The sequence below is a fragment of the Chiloscyllium plagiosum genome, chromosome 4, assembly GCF_004010195.1.
Source record: "Chiloscyllium plagiosum isolate BGI_BamShark_2017 chromosome 4, ASM401019v2, whole genome shotgun sequence".
Taxonomy (NCBI): domain Eukaryota; kingdom Metazoa; phylum Chordata; class Chondrichthyes; order Orectolobiformes; family Hemiscylliidae; genus Chiloscyllium; species Chiloscyllium plagiosum.
Window position 1 is genome coordinate 131258406 of NC_057713.1, and position 14162 is coordinate 131272567.

Below are 14162 nucleotides of genomic sequence, written 5' to 3' on the forward strand. Positions count from 1 at the left end.
GTCAGGCTCACTGGTCTATAGTTCTCTGGCTTGTCTTTACCGCCCTTCTTAAACAGTGGCACCATGTTTGCCAACCTCCAGTCTTCTAGCACCTCACCTGTGACTATCGATGATACAAATATCTCAGCAACAGGCCCAGCAATTACTCCCTTAGCTTCCCACAGAGTTCTCGCGTACACCTGATCAGGTCCTGGGGATGTATCCACCTTTAACCATTTCAAGACATCCAGCACTTCCTCCTCTGTAATCTGGACATTTTGCAAGATGTCACCATCTATTTCCCTCCATAGATATCTTCTATATTTTCCATATCCTTCTTCAATACCTATGATAGGATCATAGAATCTCTACACAGTGGAAACAGGCCATTCGGCCCAACAAATCCAAACTGACGCTCGAGAGAGTAACCCACCCAGATCCATTCCTCTACATTTACCCCTGACTAATGCACCCAGCCTATACATCCCTGAACACTATGAGCAAGTTAGCTTGGCCAATCCACCTAACCTGCACATCCTTGGATTGTGGGAGGAAACCCATTCTGACACAGGGAGAATGTGAAAATGCCACATAGACAGCTGCCCGAGCCTGGTATCAAACCTGGGCCCCTAGTACTGAGGCAGCAGTGCTAACTACTGAGCCACCATGTCACCACCTTGATGATAGTAAATTTTCAGTGCACTTAAATCAATTTACTAAATTTAGGACCATCTGTGGGCGGCACGGCACGGTGGCACAGTGGTTAGCACTGTTGCCTCGCAGCGCCAGAGACCCGGGTTCAATTCCCGCCTCAGGCGACTGACTGTGTGGAGTTTGCACGTTCTCCCCGTGTCTGCGTGGGTTTCCTCCGGGTGCTCCGGTTTCCTCCCACAGTCCAAAGATGTGCAGGGCCAGGTGAATTGGCCATGCTAAATTGCCCGTAGTGTTAGGTAAGGGGTAAATGTAGGGGTAGGGGTATGGGTGGGTTCGCTTCGGCGGGTCGGTGTGGACTTGTTGGGCCGAAGGGCCTGTTTCCACACTGTAATGTAATCTAAAATCTAATCTAATCTAATGTAATCTAAGTATCTACTAATTAACAGACACACAGATTTAAACTTAATATGTGATCCCAGAAGTCGACCATCCAATGCCTACGCTACCCACAAAGATATAAGATGTTTCTTCCCAAGATGTAAAGAGTACTCCAATATTCTTAACAGATTTTTTTTAAACTGGTTTACTAAAGAAGCAAAAATGACAAAGTGACTTACTTGTGAAGGGCGCTTGTGTTTGCGACAGGCTGTGACATGAGCAATCACACTTGCATGACTCTCTTTGCTGACATTAATCCCATTTACCTTGATGATGCATTGTCCAGGATACAGCCCAGCCACAGCTGCCACAGTTCCTGTATAATAGGGAAGAAAAGGGCATTCGAACAATTGACCTTGCTACCTTTTTCTCAGATAAATGAAACTGATATTAGAATTTCAATCCGTTGCAACAAGAAACTGTCAGCATTTGTCTTCATTAGTGTGCAAAACTGATCACAAATTATGATATTGGCACACACAATGGCTAAAATCCAGAAGTTGTCTTTCTCCATGCAGTACGCTGCTGCAATCTTTGAAGATGCGATCAATACAGTTTCCACTTCACCGAATGGCCTTGTTGAATTGGGTGTAATTGAACTTTTAGCAGCTTACTCTGTCATAACTATTACTGAACAATCTGTCCCTGACACACCAATATTACATAAGTCTAGGTTTCATTCCATTCTATGAATAGGTTCCGTAGATAGTTTAACAAATTAAAACTGATTTTTTACTTATTTTCTGAAAGGCTTTTGCTATTTCAGTTTCTGCTTTATTCTGACAGGTATTTTACAATTTTGAGTTTCCTCTCTGTAAAATACTGAAAAGATGAAAGATTCTTGCATTCTGGTTTGCTGCCCTTTAGAATTATTCAATCTCCTTCACTGATCAGTATTTGTTTGTTATCAACCTGGATAGGGTTATAACACATCTCTGGGAACTTCAATTGTTCACCCAGATGTAGGGACCCAGTACTGTGCTATCAATCCCTCTGATCACCCTGTATGATGACTCCAGTATTTCTGGATCCCCAGTAGATTGACCAGAATAAAGGTGGCATGATAATCATTGGGAAATAATTATCCCACATATTGGGAAATTGATGACCAACAGGCAAGTAAACTTGAGAACAACATTTTTCAAGTCAATGGTAAGCACTGGCTCTTCACTGTTGACTGAAAAATCCAAAGGAATACATACTTTTTTCTCTTCAATAGATCAGCAGTGAAAACTAATTGATTGTCAATGCATTCTTACACAATCGCTTAATGGATATTATTCTGAACATCATATCAAGAGTAAAACACCAATGAGTGTGAGAAAGTTACAACAGGCAATTCACCAAGAATGATTAGTTTAAAAAAGAACTTATGCTGTATTAAATCATAGAATCCCTACAGTATGGAAGCAGGCCTTTCAGCCCATCAAGTCCACACTTACCCAGACTCACCACCCCACCCTATCCCTGTCAGCCTGCATTCTCCATGGCCACTCCACTTAACCTGCACATCTTTGGATTGTGGGAGGAAACCAGAGCACACAGAGGAAACCCACGCAGACACGGGGAGAATGTGCAAATTCCACACAGACACAGTCGCCTGAGGGTGGAATCAAATTGAGGTCCCTGGCGCTATGTGGTGGCAGTGCTAACCACTGAATCACCATGCCATATACAGTTACTAGCATTGCTCCCTATCTACCACTGCTGTTTTCACATCAATTACAATGCCCCACATTCCTATAAACATAGAGGATGCAAAGAAGGTAACAAGTATAAAATTTCGAATTAGACTTGATAAAGCAGATAGAGCCAGTCATTCTGGTCAAATTTAAACAATGTAAATGAACTTATTCATGTTATTTTAAAAATCAGGTTTGCCTTCATACAAAATATACAAGGTAGAATTTGGTAGTGGAACTAGAGGGTGTGACAACACAATATAAAGACTGTAATTTACCTAAAATGAAGGAACGTAAGGATATAATTAATCAGAAGCTGGGAAAAAAGCCATTTTGCCCATCAAGTTTGTAATTATACAAAGCCTAACCAGAGATGGAAAAGGAAAGAAAGTACAATGCTTGACAAATAGATACTAGGAAATATTTTTACATCTCAGAATACGGTTGGCATCAAACTTTATCTGATTAGGTTTTTTTCTGTGAAGCACCAAGGGACATATTCAATAATAAAGGTGTAATATAAATGCAAATTGTTATTGCTGTTTTGAACAAACTGACAGGAGGTCATGGAGCTGATCGCGTTGATCAAGCTGCCTTCATATTTTGTATGAAGGCAAACCTGATTTTTAAAATAACATGAATAAGTTCATTTATACTTCAATCTGAGTAGTTACAAAACAAACACTTTCTAATCAATCAGCTCAGTGATGTTATGACACAACTCTGGAACATGTGGGACATGAACCCAGGCCTCCTGGCTCAGAGGTAAGGATATTATCACACAAGAGCCCATACACAGATTGCAATGATAGTGCTTGGATACTACACCAACTCAAATTAAAACATTGACCCAGATATTCCAATGATTTCCCAGATATATATAAGTGTCTGATGTTGATGTAGGCCCTTTGCATGCTTTGCTACCAACCCCAGCAGGATACAGCACTGAATAGAAATGGGTAGGCAGGGAGCGAGTGAGGTAAAAACAATGACTGCAGATGCTGGAAACCAGATTCTGGATCAATGGTGCTAGAAGAGCTCTTCCAGCACCATTGATCCAGGGAGCGAGTGAGGTGCCAGTACTCTGCTGCATTGTGGAATGACGCTATGCCTTTAGTTCATTAGCTTTGGATGTTTTAAACAGAGACAGCACAGCCTCATTCCAATATCAGTGTTAACCAACCAAAGCCCCAGCACTACCCACCAGAGACTGCTAGTCCCTCAATGGACTGTATTCATCCACCTCCTTCACTCCATACCAATGCTTAGATCAAACCTCACACCCTGATCCCACTTCCCTCACCAGCCAACATTATTTAAATCCTCCCTCACTCTATGAAAATGCTCAGCACCCACCCTCTGTCCTCACACCCCTTGGAAACACTGGCTCTCCCAACATCAGCAGGGAAATGGGACTGCTTTAATTTGAGAAACTATAGTCGGCATGGACCGAAGGATCTGTTTCCATGCTGTATGACCCTCAGACTCTATCAGGCAGACAGCGTGGATTCTGTAAGATTGCGTCAAGGTGCCATCCAAGGTGTTGAGGGATTGCACAGCTCACGGAGAACTCCAAACACATGAGGAACCAACATCAGTGAAAGCTAGCCTGCATGACATAAAATTATCCGACACCTTTCAAAGGAGCAGTAGACTGTGATTAGAACACCACTGAAATGATACTGACCTGGAAAATTCTCAGGGATGGCACATAACTCTGGGGTTGTTGGTCAAGGAGATGCAGAAAGGACAGAAGACATCTATACACAGGAAACCGGGAAGCAGTCCTCAGGCTAGGGAAGCTCACATATTTGGAGAGGTCACTCCAAGAATCATGCAGACTGGTCAGGATCAGTAAATGCAATCATCTCAGCTCCAGGACATCTTCACAGGAGTTCCTCAGGGTACTGTCCTAGACCCAACTATCTTCAGCTGCTTCCTCAATGACCTTCCCTCCATCATATGGTCAGAAGTGGAGGTGTTCACCAATGATTGCACAATGTTCAGGACCTTTCATTACCTCTCAGAGACTGAAGCTGTCCATGTTCAAATGCAACATGATCTGGACAATATCCAGGCTTGGTCTGACAAAAGATGTCCATTGACATTCAACAGCATTACCATCAATGAATCCCCCACTATCAACATCCTTGGGGTTACCATTAACTAGAAGCTCAACTGGACTTGCCACATGAACACAAAAGGAGGTCAGAAGCTAGGAACACAGCCACAAATACTTCACCTCCTGACTCACCAAAGCCTGTCCACTGTCTACAAGGCACAAGTCAGGAATGTGATGGAATATTCCCCACTTGCCTGGATGGGTGCAGCTCCAGCAACAGTCAAGAAGCTTGACACCATCCAAGACAAAGTAACCTACTTGATTGACATCACATCCACAAATCGCCACACCAACGTTCAGTAGCAGCAGTGTGTACTATCTACAAGGTGCACTGCAGAAGTTCACCAAAGGTCCTTATGCAGCACCTTCCAAACCCATGACACTTCCATCTAGAAGGCCAAGGGCAGCAGATACATGGGAATATCACTACTTACAAGTTCCCCTCCGAGCCACTCACCATTCTGACTTGAAAATATGTCATTGTTCCTTCAGTGTCACTGGGTCAAAATCCTGGAATTCCCTTCCTCAGGGGAATGTGGGTCAACCTACAGCAAATGGACTGTAGCAGTTCAAGAAGGCAGCTCACCCCCACCTTCTCAAGGGCAACGAGGAATGGGCAATAAAAATGCTAGCCCAGCCAGTGATACCCACATCCCACGAATGAATAAAAAAAAGGGCACAGAATGCCTCTCAACCATCAAGTCGATGCCGGCACTAAAGAATGAAGGAGGAATTTCTTTACCAGATTTCACTAGTAAACTTGCTGCCAGAATGGATTTGTTTCAGTCGATCCAATTCAGTTTGTGCCCTGATTCCCATTGATTCCAGCACTTAGTTGAATGCCTCTAAGTCTTTTTGATCTGTGCATCTTTGCTCACTATGATCTGACTGTACTGCTCATAAAAAAAGCTTTCCACTGTACTTCGGTACACATGACAGTAAATCAATCAAGAGAATAGAATGATGTGGAATGGCTAGCAAGTGATTAGATTTGATCCCCTACAGTTTGGAAACAGGCCCTTCAGCCCATTCTGATCCTCCAAAGAGCAACCCATCCAGACCAACTTCCCTCTGACTAATGCATCTAACACTATGGGCAATTTCCCACAGCCAATTCACCTAACCTGCATATCTTGGGACTGTGGGAGGAAACCGGAGCACCCGGAGGAAACACACACAGACATAGTAGAATGTACAAACTCCACACAGACAGTCACCCAAAGCAGGAATGGAACCTGGGACCCTGGTGCTGTGAGGCAGCGGTGCTGTGAGGCAGCAGTGCTAGCCACTGAGCCACCGTGCTGCGCAGTGATAATGAAAGTGGGGAAAGATCGTTGTAGAGTAGAAAGTGTTTTGTATAGCAGTTGAACCAAATGGCCTGTTTCTGTGCTGCAGATTCAAGGTATTAATTCCCATAAACAAATAACTATTCCAGATCATTTCTTTGTGCAAAGCCAGAAAGACTTTTGATAGCTACAACTAAATATTTGCTATTACACACAAGACACCATTACAATAGTGTGACAGGGAATCATAAATTAATGATTCATCTCTCTTGATCATGACTAATTCTTTTATTTTGTACACATTCTGTGCTGTCGGAGCCAGTTCTCAATAAAATATCAGCTTTCAGGGAACAGATAGTTCCAGGGGTTGCTACATTTTAAATCCAACCACTGGACGCAATGCTTTGTTTTCCCTGGGGTCAGAGTATTGCTGTTGTTGTTGTTGTTGCAAGGTTTACAATGGTGTTCAAACATCCTGGGGCAACGGAATACGGTTAGAACTCAGGAAACAAACCCAGTGGCAGTACTGACTCGGTGAAGCTCACTATTTGTGAAAAAAGCTGTAGTTTGTATGTAAACGCTGTTATATATATAATCTTGAATCCAGGAGTATATAGACACAGCCAAGGAAGGTGAACCCCCAAAATATAAGTAGTATTTGAAGCAATCCATGACAGAGCAGCTCTAAATGGAGTTTGAAAGCCAAACTTCATAATCCCTTGTGAGGTTTTAATGAGATTTGTTGACCCACAGTGTAGGCAGTGTTGCTGAGGAATCCACAGATCTGTCTTGATTATGTGTCATGTGTTCTATGGGGTGTTTGTCTATTAACTATACTTGCCTCATGTTAAGTTTAGGATGTTAGATTATAAGATATACCCATTTTGTCAATAATTATTGCATGTTTGCTTGAGCAGGGTTTTTTTGCATTAAACTAATTATTTTGTGCTGACAAAATAAATCTGGTGGAATTGTTTCTGAATCAGAAGCAGCCTAAAAACAATGTAACAGACCAATTCATCAAGCTGATGAAATTCAAAATTTGTTACGAATAATGGAGAAGTGGGACAAGAAAGGAATTGATGTATCCCTCTCCAAGCCTCGGTCATAATATGATGAAATGTCACTAACTTGAAATATTAACTTTTTTTGTGTCTTCACAGATGCTGTGATACCTAAACTCTTCCAGTTTATATTTCAGATTTTCAGTATCTGCAGAATTGTATTCCTCTATTCATCAACCAAATACAGAATTATAATAAAAATATCCTTTGGGCAATGTAGTCTTTACAATTTAATTCACCTTAATCAATTCCCTATTCATTTCATTAGATCAGTAATTATTTTTCTGTTATTGTAGTATTATTTACGACCAATTTCAGCCTCTCCTGCCACATCCAGTCAATTTTCTGACACAAGTGAATTGTACGATTAGTTTCCTGTTTATTTTGATCAGCTGAAATCGTTCTTCAGATTGCAAATCAAAATATCTAAAACTTTGGGAATTAAAATTATTTTCTAACAATTTATTACAAATGGATTCACCTTAAATGGTTTTTGAAGAAAAATTGTAGCTCAGTGTTTGTGTATTCATATTTCATCAATTTGTAAATCAACTTCTGTCATCTGAAGTCATCATATGTAGCACTTTGGACTGATCCTCACTGTTAATTACTCCATCTGCCCTCTTAGCCACTGTATCAGGCTGAACCCAGCAGTCACTCTCTGTTTCTGATTTTGCTGTGTTGTGGAATTGGCAAGGATGTACGTGTTGACTACTCATAGTTTTTCAGGAGCGAGCAGTAAAGAAATACCTTCTTGATTAACAGGAGCCCATCCAGTGCAGGAACATCTGTTAAGAATGGAACATTGACCCGAGCGACAGTGAGATAACAGCAATATTTCTCCAAGTGTATCGTGAATGCTTGGAAGGAAACTTTCAAGTGTTGGAGTTCACTTGTATCTGTTCCCTGGTGCTTCTAGGTTTTGAGGTGTGCAAGGTACTAGGAGTCTTAGCAAGTTGGTGTGGTACATCCTATTTTTACTGTGTACCAGTGCAGGAGGGAGTAGCACTTGTCCAAGTATCAGTGAGCACTCCATTGCACAGCTGACTTGTTATATATCGATGCTGGGGAATCAGAAGGTGACTTCCTCATCATTGAATTCATAGCATCTGACCAGCTGTTATAGCCCCATTATTTACAAGGCTAATCCCGATAGGTTTCTGGTTTATGCATTCCCAAGGTGTTGGCAGTGAAGGATTCAGCCATATGTCATTCCAATGAATATCAAAAGGAAATGGTTAGATGTCCTCTTGATAGAGATGGTTGTTGCTGGGCACTTGAGTAGTATGACTGCTATTTGCCATTCATTATTGTGGATAACAAAATTTATGTGGCTTCTTCCCATGGTTAGTTGTCGCTATCCCAAAGTGGGCTGGATGCTAGGACAGTGAATAAATTTAAAGAGGAGATTTTTAATTGGTAATGGGTTAAAAGGATATGGAGGGAAGGCAGGAAATTGGGGGTGAGGAGTATATCAGCCATGATCAAATGGTGGAGCAGACTGAATGGGCTGAATGGCCTAATTCTGCTCCTGTGTCTTATGAACTTATAAGCTGTTAATGTTCCATACAATCCCTGACTGGTGTGATCAGTCTTTCAAGTCTATCACATGCCAGCTGCACTGTCTAGCATGTATAAGATTGGCACCACAACTTTAGAGACACCTGACATTGACCCTGGCATAATCTCCTGCACACCACATTGAACTAAAGTTGAATTCCCTGCTCACTAGGAATGAAACAGCAAAGGACATCTGGGCTGCTGATAGCCTACAGCACTTCGTGGGCCTAGTTTTGAGTTGTTTGAGTTATTCTGTGTTTATTTCATTTAGCACAGTGGTAGTGCCACACCACCCAATGGGCGGAAATCATATCGGAGGATACTTAATATCAGCACATTACCCCTAGTGCGTTAACCAAATCAGATTTCTTAGCCATTCCAATCTTTCTGGCTGCTTATACAGAATGTACGTTAAATAAAATCAACTCTCTGTTTCAAGAAGATATACATTATGTGAGAACAGGTAGCTGAAGTCTAACTTTTATTGAAAGAGACTGGTGGATAGCTGTCTGCAGTCTTCTGTTTGTGGTTAATGACACCGCAAGGTGGGGAGTATGTGTGTTTCAGGAAAATCCAAACATTGTCTCATCCCCTGAATTTCTATGGCCGGGCTAGATTGCTGCAGGTAGGAGCTCATTGAGAATACTCCCAGTGACCTCACTTGAATTAACAGAATGCTCAGAGAACACTGTATTGAAATTTTGATTTGAATTATTAAATAGTCTGAGTAAGACTAGTAAATGTGAAACCATGCCAATATGTTTAGCACCAGAATGTTACTGTAATACTCTCAGAACCCTCTCACCGGCACATTTATTTACATTTTACAAATGAAAACAAATAGAGTATTTCCTTATTTGTACTATAAAGCAAAACAACTTTTTAATCATTGATTTGAAGTTTTGCAATCGATGGCAGTCAAACAGATGTCTATAGCCATCTTGTAACTGGCAAGGCAGTGATTAACTGGTTTTAGCTTTCTTTGCTTTGGATAGCATGGGATAATAATGGAACAGATGGATATTCCAAGCCCTGTTAACCACTGTAAATGTGTAAACTCTCAATGAACAAATATAGGCAGATGAGTATGCATGAAGATCTATTGCCTGCAACATTACAATTCCTAACATTATCAAGATACAATCAGTGTCAATTGTACATGCATGAAGAACTGCACAAGTACAGATAGTCCTGAGCCACCATTCCAGAGTTGGAATATGCACTTCATCATATTCACTCATGGCTAATTACATGCACCACATTCACAGAACATAAATTGCAAGTTTAATAGCACAAAATGTGAAAGAAAACAAATTGACTATCGAGAATATGTGCCAGGCTAACCATAGCTAAAAACGATCAACCGTTAACTGAAAGCAGGGTACATCTGCTGGTTAGGTGTTTGCAGGCAACTAGCACTAAACTGTTCCCTATTTACCTCGGCCAATCGCATGGACAACTGATGGACCAAATCCTCGGATCTGGAATCCAAGACCATCTGCAGAGTCTGGAATCTTTATTGTCCTGTTAAATAAAATCAGTCTGCTTTTTAATACTGTTTTCTGACAAACACTACAAGGTTGAAACTTTTCATAGTAAAGAAATCATTTTAAAAATGGTTTTCAACAATCTAATTACAGGTCACAGATTAACATAAAACATTGGTAGAGGCAACACAAGCTAATTTTGATCATTTCTGTAAATGGGTTGACACTATAGTGCAATACACAAATACTTTCCTTTCTGTTGTGTTGCTTTTTTCTAATTCCCATGGCACAACTCGGAATTAAGGTAGCAATTTGTTTGAGGTAAACATAACAATTTGAGAATGAACAGTTCATTCAGCATTTCCACTGTCCTTTACACACCTTGGACGTGACCAGTCAAAAGAACAGAAAATTAAAAGGCAAACAAATACCTTAACACAAAGAGGGGAAAAAAGACAGAAAGGAAATTCAAATATATATGTAATATAGACATCCTGGAGTTACACCTTCCCTCCAGCAGGGCACTGGGCTGGTTAGGGAATTCAAAACTTAAACTAGGGTGACAATTTCTGCTTCTAAAGACAAACAAAAGGTTAAAGGGAAGACCATTACACTGGCATCTCCCAAACTACAAGTCAAAGATATGGAGCGGGGGGAGGTGCGGGGGAACAAGTTATACTGTGGACTGATGAGGGGGTTAGTGAAAGTGTAATAGATGTTACAAAAGATAGTTGTTGAAGATGGAGAAAATACTCAAGGGTGTAAGAAACAGCATCACACTGAACAACACGACAGAATCTCTCCTTTAACTGCGTTCTCCAATCCAGCTTCTCAATCACATGCAAGTCTTCCATTCTGAATTTGACATTTTTGATTAGATTCCCTACAGTGTGGAAACAGGCCCTTCGGCCCCCGACCCTCCGAACAGTAACCCACCTAGACCCATTTCCCTCTGACTAATTCACCTAACACTATGGGCAACTTAGAATGGCCAAATAACTTGACCTGCACATCTTTGGACCATGGGAGGAAACCCACACGGACACGGAGAGAATGTGCAAACTCCATACAGACAGTCTCCCGAGGCTGGAATCGAACCTGGGACCCTAGTACTGTGAGGCAGCACTGCTAACCACTGAGCCAGAAATGTCAGAATCTGACCAATGGGATTATAGTAATTATTAAAGATTTATGGTTATGAGGGACAATAATGACTATAAGAATATCATGGGGATTCTCATTGATAGTGATTAGCACTGCTGCCTTACAGCACCAGGGACCCAGGTTCAATTCCTGCCTCGGGCAACTGTCTGTGTGGAGTTTGCACATTCTCCCAGTGTCTCCGTGGGTTTCCTCCGGGTGCTCTGGTTTCCTCCCACAGTCCAAAGATGTGCAGGTTAGGTGAATTGGCCATGCTAAATTTCCCAAAGTGCTAGGTGCAGAGGTAAATGTAGGGAATGGGTCTGGGTGGGTTGCTCTTCGGAGGATCAGTTTGGGCTCGTTGGGCTGAAGGGCCTGGTTCCACACTGTAGGGAATCTATTCTAATCTAATCTAATCTAATTATTACAAAAGATGGCGAATGTTTCAATTCGTTCCACCAACAGTATGTTGCAAGGACAAAGCGGATCAGCTGAGCCATTGTGTCAAATATTCATTGCTCGATGCTGGTCCACAGGATGGGGTCTGAGATCTTCGCAAACCAAGTGGGAAATGGTTATGAGTTCAGGAGGCAGAACCTGATGATTGTCATTGAAATGAATCAGGAGGGAATGATCATAGCCATCCCATTCTCATTTCTCTGAATGTGGTCATCAGGTATCCAACACAAGATTAATCAAAGTCAGTGCCAGGGGAGCTCACATTGTGGGGCACTTTCGGAACAGCTGGATTGCAGATCCCAGTTGGAAGCCTTGCCATGAAACAAAGGCAAGTAGCCCAAGTAGGAAGTTTGTGTGGTGGCTTCACAGCTACAGTGCCACCTGGAGTGTAGGAGGTTGAGGGGTGTCCTTATAGAGGTTTTAAAATCATGTGGGAGATAGATAAGATGAAGGACAGACGAATTTCTCCCAAGGCTGGGGGATTTCAAGACAGAGGGCCTATTTTTAGGTGAGAGGAGAAAGATTTAAAAATGACACGAGGGGCAACATTTTTTTTACATAGAGAGTGGTTTGAGTGTGGAATGAACTGCAAGAGGAAGGGATGGATACAGGTACAGGTGTAACGTTTAAAAGACATTTGGATAAGTTCATGAGCAGCCAAGGTTTGAAAGGATACAGTCCAAGAGCAGCCTGGTGGGACTAGTTTATCTTGGGATTAGATTAGATTCACTACAGTGTGGAAACAGGCCCTTCAGCCCAACAACTCTCCAGAGAGTAATGCACCGAAACCCATTTCTACCCCTGACTAATGCACCTAACACTATGGGCAATTTAGCATGGCCAATTCACCTGACCTGCATGTCTGTGGAAGGAAGCCTACGCAGACACAGGGAGAACATGCAAACTCCACACAGACAGTCACACGAGGCTAGAATGGGCGGCACGGTGGTTCAGTGGTTAGCACTGCTGCCTCACAGCGCCTGTAGACCCGGGTTCAATTCCCGACTCAGGCGACTGACTGTGTGGAGTTTGCACATTCTCCCCGTGTCTGCGTGGGTTTCCTCCGGGTGCTCCGGTTTCCTCCCACAGTCCAAAGATGTGCAGGTCAGGTGAATTGGCCATGCTAAATTGCCCGTAGTGTTAGGTTAAAGGGGTAAAGGTAGGGGTATGGGTGGGTTGCGCTTCGGCGGGTCGGTGTGGACTTGTTGGGCCGAAGGGCCTGTTTCCACACTGTAAGTAATCTAATCTAATTGAATCTGGGTCCCTGGCGCTATGAGGCAGCAGTGTTAACCACTGAGCCACCATGCCACCCATCATGGTTTGTGGGAACTGGTTAGACTGAAGGACTTGTTTCTGTGCTGAATGACACTATCTAGTGAATACTCAAAGAGAAAAAAGAAAGAATTCTTATTTAACAGGTTGTGGCATTCATTTCTCATTGAACTAGCTGTTTCTCCTGTCATCACAGCTTGACATTCTGATGTATTTAATGAATAATTCCAAACTGAAGTACGTTTTACACTAACTACACGGAATGTGTTTTATTATTTGCTTCTACAAAACACACACAAGAAAATTAAAATGATAGTCCAGAATAAGATTTAAAGTGACATTTTTCACAAACATTCATTTAAGAAACACCTCCTCTCTGCCTACTTTCAAATAGAACTATTGCTCGGAGTAAAACTGTTCATTTTTGTCATGAGTATGTTTTTCAGGTACATTGGTAATTTGTGAAAGTGGAATAAGATTAATTCTGCTGTATCTTTTCATATTCTCTGCACATTTATCAGTTTTCAAAAGAGTAAGATGAGCCCAGTTGGAGTTCTGTAGAGAGTGAGGCATCAGCTGTAGGCCAGGACCAGGGTCGGCAGGACGGCGCAGTATGTGGGGAAGGGGCTGTGGGCCTGGAGCAGTGTCGGCTGGAGGGCCAAAGCAGGGGAGACCGAGCCCTTACAAGGAGCGCACTTAAGAAAGAACTTCTGTTGAACTTTTACTTTTATCCCTTTTTATTCCACTGAAGTGCGGTGAGGAAGGCATATGGCGTACTGGCTTTTATTGGTAGAGGAATTGAGTTCCGGAGTCCTGAGGTCATGATGCAGTTGTATAAGACCCTGGTGCGGCCGCATCTGGAATATTGTGTGCAGTTTTGGTCGACATACTATAGGAAGGATGTGGAGGCAATGGAACGGGTGCAGAGGAGGTTTACCAGGATGTTGCCTGGTATGGAAGGAAAATCGTATGAGGAAAGACTGAGGCACTTGGGGCTGTTTTCACTAGAGAAAAGAAGG

At 42.2% G+C, this 14162-nt stretch overlaps 1 protein-coding gene across 2 annotated transcripts in view; it reads right to left on the reverse strand.

Annotated features, from left to right (window-relative positions):
• prex2 (phosphatidylinositol-3,4,5-trisphosphate-dependent Rac exchange factor 2) overlaps positions 1 to 14162 on the reverse strand; it is a 352480-nt gene that overhangs the window by 187161 nt on the left and 151157 nt on the right. For both annotated transcript variants that reach the window (XM_043689238.1, XM_043689237.1), the window contains exons 19-20: positions 10224 to 10309; positions 1251 to 1387 (exon numbers count right to left, since the gene is read on the reverse strand). In XM_043689238.1, the coding sequence (XP_043545173.1) occupies positions 1251 to 1387; positions 10224 to 10309 (223 nt within the window). The remainder of the gene's footprint in view (positions 1 to 1250; positions 1388 to 10223; positions 10310 to 14162) is intronic.